This window comes from Myotis nattereri, assembly GCF_964212035.1.
Source record: "Myotis nattereri genome assembly, chromosome: 1".
Lineage (NCBI taxonomy): Eukaryota > Metazoa > Chordata > Mammalia > Chiroptera > Vespertilionidae > Myotis > Myotis nattereri.
The window spans coordinates 79,659,300-79,678,038 of NC_138075.1; the positions used below are offsets into that span (position 1 = coordinate 79,659,300).

An 18,739-nucleotide genomic window follows, 5' to 3' on the forward strand; every position below is an offset into this window, starting at 1 on the left:
CCCAAGCTGACTAAGACAATGTATTCATTCAACACATGAACACATTTTTTGTTTGTTTGTTTTGTTAATCCTCACCCGAGGATGTTTTTCCATTGATTTTTAGGGAGAGTGGGAGAGGGAAAGACAGAGAGAAGCACCCATGTGAGAAACACACATCGATTGGTGTGAGAGAAACACATTGATTGGTTGCCTACTGCATGCGCTCCGACCAGGGGAGGAGCTTGCAACCAAGGTATGTGCCCTTGACTGGAATGGAACCCGGGACCCCTTGGTCCACAGGCCGATGCTCTATCCCCTGAGCCAAACCAGCTAGGGCAATACATGAACACGTTTATTGAGTATTTACTAATGTTTGCTTTTAAATATGCAGACATAATTGAGATTCAGTCTCAGTTTTGATAGAACTACCTGTCTAGCAAGAAAGGCATATATCTATATTATAAAGCCAAATGGCTCAGGGCATCAAAAAAAGCAACAGATATGCATAGGCATAGGAAGAAGTGGTTAGTTACTTCAGCCTGGCAAAAAAATTGGGAGAAATTTTTTGGGAAAAGATATTGAATGCGTCCCTGAAAGATTGACAGGGTTTGAATGGATGTGTGGGGGATGGCAACTCAGGTCCAGCATACAGTGTGACTAAGGCATGGAGGTTAGGAAAGCAATGACCTCATGTGGTAGTTTATGACTGAGCTATCATATGTGAAAGTGAGGAGTAGGTTGGAAAGATAGCTGAAGTTAGGTCACACAGGACCTTGCATGCCAGATTGTGGAATTCAAATTTTATTTTGCAGATAATGAGGATGTTCTAAAATGTTTTGAGTAGAAAAGTGACATAAATGAGGACTCTAAAAATGGTAGCCAAAGCGCCAGATGTTACCTATTGATGTGGTTTGTTTGGTTCAAATGGCATGTTTTACATTTTCAAAAAGTCTATTCCTTGTTTCTCTCTTTTAAAAATATTTTTAGAGAGAGGGGAAGGCATAGGAATTTGTGAGCTTTGACATAAATGATCATACCTAAAGACAAATTTGATAGTACTTACAGGCAGGTTTGGGTAGGGGAGTCAGGGAAATGCTATTGCAATCTGTAATCTGTGGTGCAGCCCTCAGTTCATTTTAGGTTGTGTTTGATTTAGACATTTGCCTTTCCCAACAGAGTAGAAAGTAGAACTATTTGAGATTGGATATGAATTATTTTATTGTTCCTCTTCCCTGGGAATATCCCTGAAACAGTGCATGCAAAACACATTGCATACAGCCTACTGATAAATGTTGAGCAATTTAAGTAGTTCAGGTAGACATGGGTGAAGGTTGAACTTGGTCAGTGGTAATGATGGAAAAACACATGCAGCAATGTCTGTATATAAAAAATATAGTTGACAGATTTCCACTACTTGGATGGATTATATAAATACAAAATATTAATGATCATTTTATCCCTGCATAATCCCATGAGACACACACTTATTATTCCTAGTTTATAATTGTGAAATAAGAGAAAGTTAAGGAGAGCTAGGTTTTAAGTTTGCAAAGAATGGTAAGGAGCCCTGGCCAGTTTGGCGCAGTGGATAGAGCATTGGCCTGCGGACTGAAAGGTCCCGGGTTCAATTCCAGCCAAGGCACATGCCCGGGCTGCGGGCTTGGTCCCCAGTGGGGGCCATGCAGAAGGCAGCCAATCAATGACTCTCTCATCATTGATGTTTCTACCTCTTCCTCCTTCTCCCTTCCTCTCTTAAATCAATAAAGAAATATATAAAAAATAAAAATTAAAAAAAAGAATGGTAAGGAAAACAGGCTTATGAGGAAAGAAAATAAATTCAGATTTGAACCTATTGAGCTATGTGAAAATTTCCAAGAAGAAGTCAGAAATTCAGTTCTGGGCTTCAGGAAAAAGGTCAAGGCTAGACTAGTTTATTACACAAACGTAAAAAAATAAATAAATCAGATTGTGGAATGAATCCATAGACTCAAGAAAAATATGAAAAGAGAAGAGGGGAAAGACAGAAGTTTTGGGAAAATATGCACTTAGGAGTTAAGAAGAAGGCTAATGAGAATGTAAGAAACTCCAGGGCTACTGTAGAGAAATGGGATTTTTAATTGGGACGTCCCTGAGAGAGCTGTCACAGCTGTGTGATGGGGAAAGAAACCAGACTTGGAAGGACTAGTGAGTCAAGAGGACTCTCTCATGAAATCTGTTGTGCAGATAATGAGGATGTTATAAGATGTTTTGAGAAGGTGGTATCTTATGGGTAGTGAGAGCAAGGAAAAGTTTTTAACAGACTTCATGGTAAAGGAGGCAGATATGTGACCTCTGACAGAAGGAAAAGTAGAGACAGAGAGACTGAGACAGAAAAAAAATGAGGCCATTGTTGATAAGTAAGGTTCTCCAAGAAGCAGAAAGAGGTGGGCATCAGGGACTCCAGAAGAAGGGTCATCCTTTAACAGGTGGAGGGGTATTAGGAATGGGAGCGTAAGAGAGGCCAAGACCTTAGAGAAGGAGCTGGAGGAAGTGAAATTATTTTAAGTAGGATAGTAATGATCTTCGTAAATTTGGAAATTAGATCATTTGCCAGGAGTAAGGGATTTGCCAAAAGAGACCTGGGGAGAATGGCAGATGCTGGGCCAAATTGCCTGAGATGATATGTCCGGCCAACTCCAGGAAGGAGAAAGAAACCGTGCCAGTTATTGGGCCAAAAACTGTAACATAAATAATTGTTAATTAGTAAAAAGTGATTAACCGCTAGGGGATTCAGAAGCAGCGGGTGCAATGTTCACAGAGTCTAGCTCCAGCATCACAAAGCAGGGCAGAAAAGGTGGGTTTGGAACTGAGAAACAATGAATTGATGACTGGCCCAGATGAATGAAAGGGTCACCCAATTTAGGAGATAAAGGGCTTTATAGCTTAGAAAACCATTATTTCTTCTTTCTTTTCCAGATTCAGAATCTTAGAGAAAAAGGAAGTACCGAAGAGTCAAGGAAAACCCATCGCTGCACAAGTTGAATGGGAGCAGTGGCAGGACCTGCCAAAATCAAATATGAAACAAGAAAGTAAAAGGCAGAGTTTACTTATTTTATTTGTTTGTTTTGGGAAATTAAAAGACTCTTGAAAACTGTTTTTTTTCCTTCCAGAGGCTGAAGAGAACTGTAATGCAGCTGCTCTAATGAGGGTGAACTAAGAAGCAGGATCTAAGTCTGAAAGAGTGAGGAGTGGCTGAAACCGGTTTGGCTCAGTGGATAGAGTGTCGGCCTGTGGACTAAAGGGTCCCGGGTTCGATTCCGGTCAAGGGCATGTACCTGGGTTTCGGGCACATCCTGGTGGGGGATGTGCAGGAGGTGGCTCATCAATGTTTCTGACTCTCTATCTCTCTCCCTTCCTGTCTGTAAAAAATCAATAAAATATATTAAAAAAAAAAAGAAAGAGTGAGGATTGGTCCCCCGAGGCTGGTAGGTGAAGACCAGCAGAGCATGAGCCTGGGGTGGGCGTTGACTTGCGGGGCAGAGACAAGCAATTTGAATCTTGATAAATGTTGATAATTTGTCTTCAAAAATGTAGTCTCAATTTATACCCACATTCAATAGTATTTGATTATCAAGTATCATCAAGCTTTTGAAGGCTTTCTTAGAAAATGCATTTCTCTAACTATGAATGAGGCGGAGTGCCTTTTCATATGTTTAGCTATCTGGATTTTTTCCCTGTGATTTCCCATTGGTGTCCTGCATGGGGGCTTAAGTGGAACACAGGTTCACTTATGCAGTAAGAGTGTCCTAAGTGCCTAGTAAAGCCTAAGTCTTGATGTAACCTGGTGAACAGAACAGATATGGTTCCCGACCTCTCAGAGCTAAATGTGTTGTGGGCCAGACAATGAAGAAGAAAACAGGTGTATAAGTATGTGCTGTGATATTTTCTATGAAAGGAGAGAAGGGGGTGCTGTGAGAAGAGTGCTCTGGAGAGGGAAAGACTAAGACATGAACATGAGGTTATCTCCTTTAGATGCAGTGGTCAGAGACGATCTTTCTGAGGAGACATTTAAGTGGAGACTTGATACACGAGAAATGGCCAGTCATGGGAAGAGTTGGGGTAAGAATTATTGTTAGCATCACAGGCAGCATATGTGAGGCTTTTTAGGGGCAGAAGAACCTGGAATGTTTGGAGAACTGAAAGATGGCTGGGCCAGTGAAAGCACCGTGAGGGCTGAGGTGGGGTTCTATTCACAGTCCTGACTGAATTCAGGGGCATAGATCCCTATAGGCCTAAGCAGACCTGGGCACTGTATTCAAGACTTTCTTTGCTTTGAGAAAAACCCAACATTGAAATGTAGGCCAAGGTCTTTTGTGGGATTGCATGTGGAATTAAGGCTTGTGGGACTTTTAGAAGCTGACATCTTCTCTAGGCAAGGCTGCTATTGTGTCATTCTCACAAAGAACGGGTTTGAACGGCTTCTGAAAGTAGATTCAGTCCTTTCCCCTAATTGGCCTTCCTGTCACTCATACTCTGTAAGGATGATGTCCGTTAGAGTAACCGCAACAGCAGCCTTTCATCCGCTTTCATTCCTCAGGAAGGAGGAACTGAATAAAGGGGAGACAGAATAAGGACTGGGAGGGAGCCCAGTGTGGAGGACTGTGGTTCCCATTCCCTTCCTCCTTGAAGTGTCCTCAAGCTCTAACATAGCTGGTGAGTAAGTAGTATGTGCTACCGTGTGTGTATGTGTATGTGTATGTGTATGTGTATGTGTATGTGTATGTGTATGTGTGTGTGTATGTGTATGTGTATGTGTGTATGTGTATGTGTGTATGTGTATGTGCATGTATGTGTATGTGTGTATGTGTGTATGTGTATGTGTGTATGTGTATGTGTGTGTATGTGTATGTGTATGTGTGTATGTGTATGTGCGTGTATGTGTATGTGTATGTCCGTGTATGTGTATGTGTGTATGTTATGTGTATGTGTGTATGTGCATGTGTGTATGCATGTGTATGTGTATGCGTGTGTATGTGTATGTGTGTGTATGTGTGTGTATGTGTGTGTATGTGCATGTGTATGTGTATGTGCATGTGTATGTGTGTATGTGTATGTATATGTGTATGTGTGTGTATGTGTGTGTGTATGTGTGTGTGTGTGTGTGTATGTGTATGTGTATTTGTGGTCTCACTCACCAGAGAGAATCTGGGGGAGCCCAGAGGTACAGAAGCATGAGTAGGTGGCTTAGACCACTCAGCATTAGGCTTCAGGGGAAATAGTTATGCCTCCTCCCAGTCCTTCCTCCAGGTGAGGCACCCCAACAGGAGTACTGAGCTGGCTGCCCAGGCCTCCCTGCATTGGGATCACAATGTCGCTCCCAATGAGTGGAGCTGAGGAGTGTCACATCTTCCCTGTGTCTGAAAGAATGTCTTTGGATTGCATTCTTTGCGCAGTATTCCGTCTCCCTGGAATAACTGACTATCATTCCTTTTTTTAATTCAGAGAATTCCCAAGACTTTGGCCATTGCTGGGATCCTCTCTACGTTAATCTTATGTTAGGACCACCAGACCCCATAAGGACCTGAATGTGCTTCCAGCCCCTGTACATGAGGAGAGACTGTCTGATCTCCCTGTTTTGTTTGTTTTCAAGGAGTCTTCCCCAGGTGGGTGGAGACAATTTCTCCATCAAAATGTCAGAACTCTCAAGAGTTGCCTGTGGTCCTGGGGTGAGCTGTATCCAGGCCCTGGAACACTCTGCATCTTTTCCCTGTGGGGTTACCTCTGAGCCCAGCTGTCCTCTATCCTGAGCAGTTTGGGACTGTCTCTTACTATTGTCTTTGTTCCACTTCCTATGATGGTGAGTGGCATCCAACTCTATGGGGGATTCTTTTTTTGAGCGACCAGAAGTGGGGTGATGACATCATCTAATTCTACAGGGTCAGACTTGTAGGGAAGAAGGAGTGGTAGATAAAGGAATCCCTCAAGTCTTGGGTAGGGACAGTGGAAGACCAAGGTTTTAGTGCGCAACCCACAGCTCTTTAGCACTTTGTACTTCTGAGAGCTCCTCTCCTTCACATGCCACATTTCACTTCACCCACCGAGACTCTGAAGCAGGCAGTGTGTAGATTATTTTCCTTTGAAACAGGAATAACCATTTATAGAAAAATGTAATTTGCCTGAGGACCAAAAGCTAATGACAAAGCCAGGGGCTCTCTGCTAGGAAGGATTCTAGTTAATTCACTTTTTAAAAAGAAATTCACCTGGTTTACAACTTGTTAAAAAAAATGTATAGTATAATTTTTAGAGTAGAGTTTGGGATTTGGGTGGAGAGGGCCACCAATATAACTAGCCAGTTCCTTTTGCTTAGACAGTCCTTTACAAATGACCTATTTTCCAAAGAATGTTGGGTTTACTTGGACATCATAAGTAATAGCATCATGACAACTATGGGAAAACAATATGCTGACAGCATTGTTTTTTTGGAGTCTTCTTTTCTTCTTTTAGCTGAATGCCTAAAGATGCTTCCAGGGAAGGTGTGCTATCACCGATTCACACTTTAGTAGGATATTAGTTACTTCCTTTCTTTCTCTTAGGGCTATTTTCACTCTATGCCCAGGTTTAATTTGTGGAGTAAATGGTTCTCTTAAGTTACTCTCAATGTAAGTCAGATAGGAATTGTTTGAGTATCAGCATCTTTGGAGTCACAAAAATATATCTGTAGGTCAACCTTGAGCTTCTTTTTAAAAGAGAGGCATGCATTATCACCCCAAAAATACGTCAGGTAATATCCCAGGCCATAGAACCATTCACTTCTGTTCCCACAGTTGAGGACACAGACACTGAGGCCAATTTCTCTCACTCCCCTCTCTTTTGAAGTTTGTCTTTTTGGAAATTTTCTCTAGAAAATGGCCCCACTGGGTGCCTTTAGACCAGGAGCCTCTTTTTCCCCCAGAGATGGGATAAATGAAATGTCCATAAAAATGGCCAAAGATGTCTGGATAATGTCTGCTCATGTGACCTGTGCCCAAGTGGATTTAGGAGAACAAATCCATTCTTTTAGCCAGCAGCACAGTCTGGCAGGATCACAAGCCTGTAAGGCAAGCATGTCAAACTCAAAGGCTAACACGGGCCAAATAAACAAGGTTTAAGTTTATGTGGGCCACAAAAAACCAAAAGTTTCAATTTTCATAGAAACATAGGCTTATTTCGATAGAGACATGCTGAATACAAAGGGCTGAAATAAATGAGTAATCGTTAACAGAAAATAATAGAATATTTTAATAACAATATTTTTTCTTGAACATTTACTTACCAGACACTGAATAACTGCACAAATTAATAAGCACAATGCAAATAAACCTATTTTTCTTGTTTGCTGAAAGCAAAATATTTCCTGTTGTGCACACCAAACAAGTCAGTCCAAGACTAATGACGTGGCAATCAGCTGCTAAAATATTTGCTGCTAGAATAAGTGGAGAGAAATGGTGTACCTGCCGTAAGGCGTGAAAGGGAAATGAATGCAACACGATTATAGTAATCAGTCATTAGCGAACCTTGTAGTTCGTTATTAATAATTATGTATAATAGGATATTGTAAAAATTAAGTTATGAAAATTTTATTACAACGTTTCTTACATACTGTTATATTGGCTGGTTGCAAAAATATTCTTTGTGGGCTGTATACAGGGTGAGTTTGACATGCTTGCTGTAAGGTTTACTACTTTATTTTGTGTCCTTCACAGAGGAGTAGCCTGCTGCTTCTTAAGGAGCTAAAGGCTTCACATTCATTATTTCACTTAATCCTTATGGTAACCTGTGAAGTAGACAACCCCTCCCATTTTAAAACTGAGAAAACAGGCACAGAGTTGGTTACATGCCTGAGGCCACTCACCTAGTAAGACTGGAGCTGGAATTTGAAGAGGGGCAGGCCCTCCTGAGACCACTCATTAACCACAATGCAATGCTGTCTCCAGTAAACCACCCCAGTGGGCACCCGGCTCATGTGCACTCCAGTTAAAGGTGTTGTGTTTTATTTTCCCTACGGGTGTGAGGGTGGCGTAGTAAAGTTCACACATTCTTTCCCCCACAGCTTCTTTCTATCCAAATGCGGAAGCTCCTTCAATAGTGGAGTTTCAGACCAATGTAAATGGGTCCACAGTAACCACCACTGTGATTCCAGGTCTAAAAGAGCAAAACTCCCCGAAGGAAGCCATTGTGCTCTGAATAAAAAAGCCTGCTCTATAGTGGGAACTGGGTTTTCCTTCCTGGGGCAGTACAAGACAGGATTGGTTTTAAGGAAAACTGACAGAAAGTTTCAGGCTTTAATTGCTAAGGATGTGGTATTAGAATTAAACAGGGCACCTGGCACATATGGCCAGAGCATGTAACAGGAATTTTCTTCAGAAATTGTGAATCATCCCAGCCACGTTTCAGATCTCAGGATGAAGCTGGAAATCCATGGGCTCATTTGTGTCACCTCAGAGTGGCAAAGCAATTGCGATGCAATGTCATAGGACAAAGGCTCATAAGTAATGTTTTCAAGTGTCACCTGGGATTTGTAGAACTGACGATTGCTGTCCAGCCTCTGACACATCCAAGTATGGATGTGTGAGGGGCCAGGCATCCTTGACTTGAGCTGATTAAGCACATGAGGACAAGAAAAACTATATATATTCTATTAAAAAAAATCTTCACTTTACCATGAAGATCAATAGCCTTTAAAATGTCCAGTAGGTGCAATGTGAGAGCAGTGGCCACATGCCTCAGCAGAGGAGTTGGAGACTCCTGTGGCCATCCACTGGTTCCTGGAGCACTGAGGGAGGCCAGGCAGCTTTGTCAACAACCCACGCCCAGCAGTGCCCAGTGGATGGGCCACCAGAGGCAGACCCAGCCCCTGCAGACCTGCTATGCCCGGGCTCGTTGCCCACCAGCAGAAATAAGAAAACGTGATAGAAAACTTCCGGGCGGGGTGGGAAGAGAAACTATGATGCAGGAAATGCTGAGGCACCAGATCAAGCTCAAAGGAGAAAGTAAAATGGGCGTCAAGGCAGAAGGTTACATAATAGCAGTCATAGAGCTTAAATGCACATTATGTTTAATTTCCTTGACAGCTTTAATTTTATTTAAGTTTGCCAATCATCTAGGGAAGCCAAGTGCTCCACCATTCAGGGACTTCAGGGGTAATTTTTACCAAGATGACAGGGACACCAAGAAGGCAAATTTGGGAGTAAAATGCATGCATTTCTAAAAGCTCCCCAAAGTGACTGACAAGCCACAGCAAGGATGGAAGAACTCCCTAAGCTGCTATGTGTAGGTAACACCTTGGAAGAGTAGCTAAAACAGGATTTAAGAAAAGCCAGAAAGCAAGAAGGGCACAGAAGGGAGAAAGGTGACCGCTCAAAAGGTTGGGTTGGGAGAGGTATAGATGATGATCAATTTTGTGTCAGGCTGGCTCTCACTATACCAAATCTTTTCATACATAATTTCTGGATTATCAAAACATAAACCAAAAGAAAATCCCTCTTTTGCACCATCTTGTTAAAAGAGGACTGTTAGTCCATTCACATTTAGAGAAATAAAGTAAGACTTGCCTTGTGGGTGGACCCAATTCTACCATGTGGGGGTGGGGGCTTCCCCACAGCAACAAATGATTCTCAGACACCAGCAGGGTGTCAGAGCATTCAGCCCAATTCTGACAGTATCTACTGGAGATAGAGCCTCACATTCCACAGGCTGAGGGTTCAGTCCTACAAGATTGCCCCACCCCCCAATATACATTTCAGATGCCAAACAGAAGCCCAGGTTACCTTTGTTTCTGACCAAGTGGCCAAGACTGGAGGTTCCAACAAACCCCTCCATCTCAGAATGCCGGTCGCAAATCCAGGTTGTCATCTTTACTTCTGACTGACTGGTTATAAATCAGAGGTTCCTACAACCCCATGTTTGGATATTATGAATTTGCTAGAAAGGTTCACAGAACTCAGAGAAATATGTTACTTAATCATTGGTCTATTGTGAAAAGACATAATGCAGGAACAGCCTGATGGAAGAGATGCATAGGGCAAGGAATGGGGAGAAGGCAAGGTGCTTCCAGGCCCTCTCCAGGCACACCACTCTCCTTGCATCTACACAGGTTCACCAACTCAGAAGTTCTCCAAACCTCATCTTCTTCAGTTTTTATGGGGCTTTGTTACATGGTCATGATTGATTAATCATTGGCCATTGATTGAACCTTTCAGCCCCTCTCCCTTCCCCAGAGATGTGGGGTTCTGGGGCTGGAAGTTCCAACCCTCTAATCATGTGGTTGGTTCCATGGGCAACCAGAACTGAATCTGTAGGTACATCCCCAAAATAAATTTATTAACATAACAAAAGACACTTTTCCCCATTCTCAGCTCTTAGGAATTTCTCATGTCTCAAGTCTTTACCTTTCTCATGTTTCAAGTCTTTACATTTCTCATACTCTGGTAATAGTCCACCTGTGGCATTTTTCAGTTTTATGGGCCCCTGGAAATACTGTCAGCTGCCTAACCATGTTCATACTGGCAAGAAGATGTCACAAAGTGACTTCAGGGCATCCAGAAGCACAGCCCTTTCCTTGAGGCCAGCTGTGTGCACATGTTAATAAGCTCCCATCCAGGCTCACCCATGGCAAGTGAAGAGGCACACAGAACAGAATCAACAGGAAATAATGAAACTGAGGGTCCTCATGATTTTGATTTGTGACTGTAACTTTAGAAATCATTTCTTCCTCTTTGTCCCTATTTCATCTCATAGACCTAGGCTTTCCCATTGATAATCCTTTACCCCTAAGGCAGGAGAAGACAATAGCCCAGACCTGACTTATGGTCAAAAGGACGTATGGCAAGCTAATGATAACATTTGACTTAGGTTATATTTCAGCTCCTGAGCCCTAAGGTGGACCCCTGACTATTTTTTCCATGAAATCAGACAGAGGGACTCTGGAGCTGACCTCAGAGCTATCCTCAAGACTTGAAGAAATTACTTATTATCCTATGTCAGCTCATGACCTGGAACCCCTAACTCATGGTGTCTTGTGATTTTACCCTATATAATTTGAAACCTACACACCATCAGAGAGTACAGTCTTTCAGTGCAGGAATTCACTCATACTCTGGAGTGGCCAATTCTATATAATAAAAGCCTAATATGCTAAGTGTCCGGTCATCTGTTCAACCAATCAAAGCATAATATGCTAATGGTATACTAAGGCCACTCAACCGCTCGCTATGACATGCATTGACCACCAGGGGGCAGTCTACCAGTTGACCAGTCGCTATGATGTGCACTGACCAGCAGGGGGCAGATGTTCCGACTGGTAGGTTAGCTTGCTGCTGGGGTCCAGCCGATTGGGACTGAGCGAGACAGGCTGGACACACCTTAAAGCCCTCCCGTGGACCCTCCCCAGCTGGCCAACCTCCCGCGTCCCTCCCCAGCCCCGATCATACACTGATGGGGTCCCTCGGCCTGGCCTGCACCCTCTCACAATCTTGGACCCCTTGGGGGATGTTGGAGAGCCAGTTTTGGCCTGATACCACAGCCCAGGCCTAGGGACCCCCTTGGTACACAAATTCGTGCACCAGGCCTCTAGTTCTATAATAAAGTACTCCCTTCCTTCACTGCAAACACTAGTTTGATAACAATAACAATATTGGGGTTCAAAACAATAACATTCAAACATTTGCAATTCTGTTTCAAATTTATTTCTAGTATTTTTCTCCCCCTTCTACTTCTATCCTGCCCTTAACTATAATCCACTTGTTTATGCAGAGGATGATTATTATGATGCCAATAGTTTTTCTCATTGACTATAAGGGGAAAAGGCACCATTGATTTTTCTAAAAACACTTGTCATGTTGCTCCTCCTATAAAATTTGAGAGTTGGTTGTGATGTAATTACTAACAAATAAAAATTATATTAAGAAAAAAGGTCACCTTTCCAAGGCAGTTGGTTTATAATTAATTCACAATTACATAATTAACTTCAGGTGGGGTCCTCATCTAGCTAAACCATCTATCCATTCTTTATTTTTCTGAAAAGTGGAGACTATAGTTTTCCCTTCTACTTGCAGTCCTTCCAGGAAATATTTCAAAGTCCTGACTGCTTTACCAAGTCTCCATGCCAATCCAGATATGGCTATTATACTAGAGTAGTCACCTAAGTCAGTTCCCTTGAAAACAAATGGGGTGATGAAATAAGTTGCATTTACTTTTCCATAAAAATAAATTGACATAATTTGATCAATTGGAAAGAAGACTTGACCAAGTCTCCTTTCCAATTTAACAAGGCATGAAACTAGTCTGTTGAATGAGGGTGCATGCTATAATAAGTACTTGAGTTGAGCATAACATTAACATCAGCAGAAAGATAACTACTAATTGCCTTAATTGCTTTGCCCATGAGAATAAAAAATATTTAACTCTCGCTGGATAGAATCTCATTATCATAATGCTATGCCACTTTACCCTAATGCAAATCCTAGCTCTTTGGTCTCCTGTAGTCACACAAGATCTTCCCATTAGCATCAACAGTACAATGATGCCTACCTATTTGTGTTTATACAGATTTTACAAATAACTGAGAGAAACAAACTTTCATCACAGAGTTAAAATATTTAATGACAAAATTAGGGTTTGTTGTCATAGTGAATCATGAGCAGGTGTTACTTGTCTCTAAAAGAAACAAAAATTATATTTGACATCTTAGAGAACATCTGAAGAATGAACTGCACAACAGACTTCAGGAGTGCCACAATTCTAAAACTGAAAGAGAAATCTATCTTTAATACCCCATATTTAGGGCATTCTGTAAATATTTTTACATAAATGCACAACCTTTGTTAGCCACAAAAGTATTATTAAGACGAATTTCACTGTAATTTGAAGTCTAACACATACTCTTTATTTTTTTTTTCAGAGCTTAAAAAATGCTAACTACTGATCCTGTTACATTTTACAAATACATTTTTAATATGAAACTTAACCTGAATAACTGTATACTTCCTGTACACAGATACCTAATAATACTAGTGAAGAATACTACGGCTACATTCCAGGAAATAATAACACTGGGAAATTTCATTTATTTATGAGTTGTCAATACAATTTAAGAAGTCCTTCACAAAAACACAATATCCCGAAAACTCATAGCGAAGTGCAGAAATGAAACAAACAGAAATTAAATGTCTTCTAGCAAGGTCAGCCAAATTAATTGGTCCCAAATAATGTGAGTCATTTTAGCAATTTTCTCTAGGTTAGATTTTATTAATACTTTGTATTACAGCACCTTCTACAAAAGGATATATGTCATCACAGGCTCCTGTGCAAGAGTTCAAGAGGTTGAGGAGGGGCAGGGATTGCTCTTCTGGCCTCTCTGAGGGATGGAGCCTTACTTATGACTTTGACACAGGAAGTCAAGGTCATGGCCACAGCCAAGAAGCAAATCAATAGAGAAAGCTAATTCAGATAGGTGTCTTCTTCTAACCCAGGCTATTTCCAATAAGACACAAGCCTAAAGGATAAACAGAGAGTGAGGAAAGGGAAAGATGTGGAATACTTATATTTATGAAGAGTAACTATCACAATTTGAGCAGGAAGGAAGAATCTCAAATTTCACAGTAAGCTTGTGACCTCATCCTCTGCTACTTCAGAAGCAGCTCCGCAAACACTGTTGTTAGTTGGCAACACATTGTATTTCTGAGTTTGGCTTATTGTCAGGGTGTTTTAGATTTACCCTTTCAATTATTTATACCAACTATCTACCTCTAAAGCTAGAATCCAATTTGGGAAAATGATTATGTGTGTGTGTGTCTGAAACGAGGTCTGCAAGCAAAATCTTTTTGGAGTGATATTTTGGGCTTTTCTTAAAAATTATAAATGATTCTAGTGGTACTCCTCGGTTAGAAAACTTCGTATTTCTTTAAACATTTTAGGCACCAAAAGAAAAGTACAAAATATTATAGTAAACTTCTATAGTTTACAATATAAATTTTACAGAGAATTTTTTAGAATTGGATCATCTCCCTAAGAGGATTCAGAAATTTGTCTAGAGCAAACCCCATCTCCCTTTTGACACATACTGTATAAGATAATTTTTTTCTCCAATAGCCCAATGTCCTATCTCCCTGGGAAGTTCTCTATCAGGAGAACTTAAGCTATTGAAATCAGCATAAATAATCCAAAAGTCATCTTATACTGCTATGTAAGAGGCTACAATACACGTGGACTCAATTGGCTCCATGGTAGGAAGGGACAGAAAGGGTCCTGAAGATTCAGGCAGCTTAAAAATCATTGTGCTGCGGTGGGAGGCTGGCAATGTGTCTGGATGTGCAGCTTGCCTCCTGTTTCAGGAAGACAAAGCAAGGCTTTCATGTTTGGCATTTTAACCCTCTAAGAAACAGATGCCCAGGCTCTAAACCCAGTACTACCTCAAGTAATTCAAAATCAGACGTGTGAACCAACTTCTTCCAGGCTTCATGATGGTGCTGTTTTATGTCAGACCTGGCAAGCTGCAATTGCCATGAAATGCAATTTGTCTAGAAACCCATACTGAAAATTACAGTAAATAAGTAGCAATAACAACATCAACACTTTCAAAAATCAGATACCAGGAAACTGAAGGCCATTTCCCAAGGACAGTGTGAGGGTATCTTTAAGATAGACATGACTTTGTAAAAAGAAAACATTTTAAATGTAACATCTTTTCACATTATCAGTTACAGAGACCTTTATCTGGACAAATCAATTCTTGATAAACATCCAAGCTCTTTTCAATACTGGCTACTGGAGTTTGGGACAATGACAAAAAACAAACAAACAAAAAAACCCAGCCATAAATAATGCACAGAGGTTTTTAAATAGGTTTTTTCTTCGGTCTTTAACCTCAAAGTTTTATCCTTCATTTGATAGTTTCAAATAATCAGCCTAGAACCAAGTATTTAAACTGTACCTCAGAAAGGAGATTTCTATCTGTGATTCTGATTTGTTTTTTTGAATGCTGGTGATGGCTCATGCAAAAGATTACTACATAAAAAGCAAAATCTAAGACTGCTGTTTCCCCTGATAAATCCAATTGTTTTTCATAATACAGATTTATTTCTCAGGATATAGCACCTTAACCTTCAAATTAAGAGTAGCTAGGAGACTGAGTGAAACCAATCATGGCTTGACTTTTATTTCCATCCAGGAACAATAACATCTGATGTCACCATTTTAAAATGTCTTCCTGTTTAATATCAGAGGGGAAAAAATACATGATGCCAGTTTAGACCCAGCTCAATATATCAGTTAGTCCAAATTTCACATTCAAACTACCACAAAAAAAAAAGTTTAAAAAAGGAAACACACACACACACACACACACACACACACACACACACAGTGGAAAAAAGCAAAACCAAAATGAAACTGTTGCTATTGCAGCATTTTTAGCAAGATCATGAGGGAGAGATATAAACAAACATCTTTTTTCATACTAACATCTTCAAAAGAAAAACAAAACCCCTAAATGTCCACATATTATTGGAAAAAAAGAAGCAAGTGGAGGTCCGGAATTCTTGAAAAAACTGCTGAGCAAACAAACTCTTCCATTTCTCTTCAGAGGCTCACCAGGATAGGCAGTTAGTTCCTCAACATTTGTGCTTCATGGCAAGCTAAGGAGACAGAGAAAAGGGAGTTATTAGGCTGCAGGAGTTCCATGTGTTCTGTCCCCACGCCCACGATGAGAAGCAGCACCACGATTCTGCTTGCTGGGTTATCACCAGTCCCATGCACATTGGCATCTATATAGTGAATGTGCATCGTTTCCCCAAATCGTCCATGGAGCACTGCATTTGTTACTCCTCGTCACCCAGTCAGTGTGCGTGGCCAGGTGAGGGAGACCGCTATGTGATGTTCCCTCATCCCACTGAAGAAACAGTGGAAAAGCCAATGCCAGGTAGAATGAGAGACCCACCCGAGGAACAGGTGGGGTAGACGAAGAAAGGCCTCTGGGCTCCTGGGTGACTAGTAATCCAGGAAACCCAAGACTCTTCAAAGGTAAGTATTTACTGACATCTCCTAAAGCATTGCAATCAACAATGACAGAGAAGCAATTTTCAATAATATCCACTCAATATCCAACCAGGACATTCAACCAAGTCCAAAGCACTTGATTAAACCATGTTAGGGCTGAACAATAGACCAAATCCAGATGGAGGAATGTGGTTTATTGAAATGTTAGATCTTTATAAATGGGAACACCAAATACACCATATCATTCAACATCTTCCCTGACCCAGCTGGAGCCCTTAATGATATATTTAAGGAAGTGTAGGCAGGTATGAACATAAAATTAAATCTGACATTGCTTTTCTCAGACAGATTCTTTCCAAGGAAACCAGAAGGCAGAGTTAAGACTGAATTGTAATTCTTCATATGTACACAATCTGATATAAGGGATTAGTCCCTGAATTTGGGGCGGGAGCAACTGGGGGTAGGTGGCAGATTGAGAATTTTCTCTTTGAGCAAAGAGCAGGCGATTCTATGTAGGAAATAACTTTATAGAAAGTTCTGTCATCTGCATCATGACCAGGGGCTCAGTCCTTGAAAACGTAGCAAGGGAAACCCTTCTGATTCCACCCAGAGGTGCTCTGCATTACACTGGAAGATGTCGAAGATACATTTCCCCAGTGTAATGCAGGGCAATCAGTCCTAGGCTCCCCTTCCCCTTCTTGATGTCTCCAACAAAGAAGTGATAACTTGGGGCTACCACCTCAGGTAGGTCACCTGCAAGAGCAGCGCCAACATTTCTCTTGCAGCTGCTGCACCCAGGCCAAGTCAGCATGTGACTTGGGGAGGGGACTGTGAACCGAGGCCTCATGTTGCTAATCTCTGCAAGACCTCCCCACAGGCCTTCTGCAGTGCTGGTGGCAATAGTCAGTCAACTGTCAGACTGACAGTGTGGTGAAGTCAGGCTGTGTGCCAAGTGCTGTGGGTTTTTGCCATGAAGGATGGAGGTGGCTTATAACTCCTGACCTCAAAGAGTTTATGGAAACATGGGGGATGGAAGTGGCAGGGCCAGGGCTCTCCCTCGAGTGCAGCCGTGGGCAAACTGCGGCCCGAGGGCAGAATCTGGCCCGTTTGAAATGAATAAAATTAAAAAAAAAAAGACTGTGCCCTTTTATGTAATGATGTTTATTTTGAATTTATATTAGTTCACACAAACACTCCATCCATGCTTTTGTTCCGGCCCTCCGGTCCAGTTTAAGAACCCATTGTGGCCCTCGAGTCAAAAAGTTTGCCCACACCTGCTCCAGTGCATCCTATTCCCCCGCCACACTGTGAGCCCCTCTGCTGTATGGCCCCATGTCTTGCTCTGTCTTCCAGTGTTTGTGCATTATTTAGCAATGTGGGTGGACCATTCATATCAATATAGAGCTGTTAAGTGTTGTGCATAATGAATAACAATCATAAATATTTGATCAATGCTGCTGTCCTCTCATTCACTGAGCTGTTAACCTTCGACTAGAGGGCTTGTGCCAATTCACCCAGTCAGTAATCTTTAGCAGTGATGGGGCTGCTGCTCCCAGGCCCTGGTTACCACTTCAGTGCGTCTGGTCCTGCACAAAGGGAGTCCCAGTCAGGCGGGTGTAGCCAGCTCAGCTTTGCAGAAATACAACTGGATTGGACATTCTGCTATTTGAGGTGTTTTTGCAGAAAGTCAGAAAGCGGCATCCTTTCCGTGCTACCTAGATTTTTTTTTTTTAATTGCTTGGGAGCTAGAATATGGAAGGCAGGGTACTGTTGCTTCCCTGATATGACCTTGAGCTCTAAAATCACAACTGCTTTGTACCTCATGCCTATAAATATCATCTCCAACTCACATGCGATGGATCCATTTAGAAGTCAGAGTTCCTATAGAAGGGGAGTTTAAAATATCCTTTTGGTATATTTTATTTTCTTACTATGTCATGGAAAGCTTTCTCTTTTAAAGCCATGCAAAATACCACCCCCAAATAATAATAATAATAATAATAATAATAATAATAATAATAAATCATTACTCATACTGGGGGAATCTTTAAGAGGCCTGGACTTTTGAGGTCCCTTCTGGCCCAGAGACCCAAAGGAAGCACCCAGAGTAAGGACACAAGCAGCCAGTGAGACAGATGCCGCTGACCACTCCCTCCCCCACGAATTAGGCTTGTGCAAAACAGGGCGGATCACCCTTCCTTTCCTCGAGAAATGTCATCCGAGGATGCCTGGGTGTGGGTCCCGCTCTCGCCTGCTGACCCACTGCCCGGCAGGCCTCAGAGTGCTGCCCACACTGCAACGTTGTGCTTTTGGGGCAGGGACAGTGAGCAGGTCTGTTCCGTGGCTGAGCTGCCCTTTCCTAAGGGCTGAGACTGTACCTGGCCCACAGCTCAGTAAGGAACCCCACTTCCCCAAGCCAGGCTGACTGAGCTGGGGGAGAGGGGCTGCGGGGGCATTTTCCATCTGCTCTACAGAACACAAACAGCCACACATCTTGATAGCAGGGTCATGCCAAGGTGATCCACTAGCTGGCATACCTGGGTCATTGCAGGAGTACCGGGGAAAGCGAGAAAGCCGGAGATCCTCTCCTCCTGCAATCTAAAGGGCAGGCCATACTCTCCAGCCAGAGGTGCTGCCCCTGTTCAACCAGGAAACATGAAGAACTGTCGCCTGGAATTGCCTTTCTCTGCTCGGGGCTCTCACGTGGCACTGAGTCTCGACTTGTAAGTACAGCCGCTCTTCCTGAGTC

The 18,739-nt window shown here is 42.1% G+C and overlaps 1 protein-coding gene across 2 annotated transcripts in view; it reads right to left on the reverse strand.

Moving 5' to 3' along the window:
• Positions 1 to 15,126: 15,126 nt before the first annotated feature.
• The window catches only part of STXBP6 (syntaxin binding protein 6), a 267,387-nt gene continuing 263,774 nt past the window's right edge, over positions 15,127 to 18,739 (reverse strand). For both annotated transcript variants that reach the window (XM_081098975.1, XM_081098976.1), the window contains exon 6: positions 15,127 to 15,629. In XM_081098975.1, coding sequence (XP_080955101.1) covers positions 15,606 to 15,629 — 24 coding nt within the window. In that variant the 3' untranslated portion in view covers positions 15,127 to 15,605. The remainder of the gene's footprint in view (positions 15,630 to 18,739) is intronic.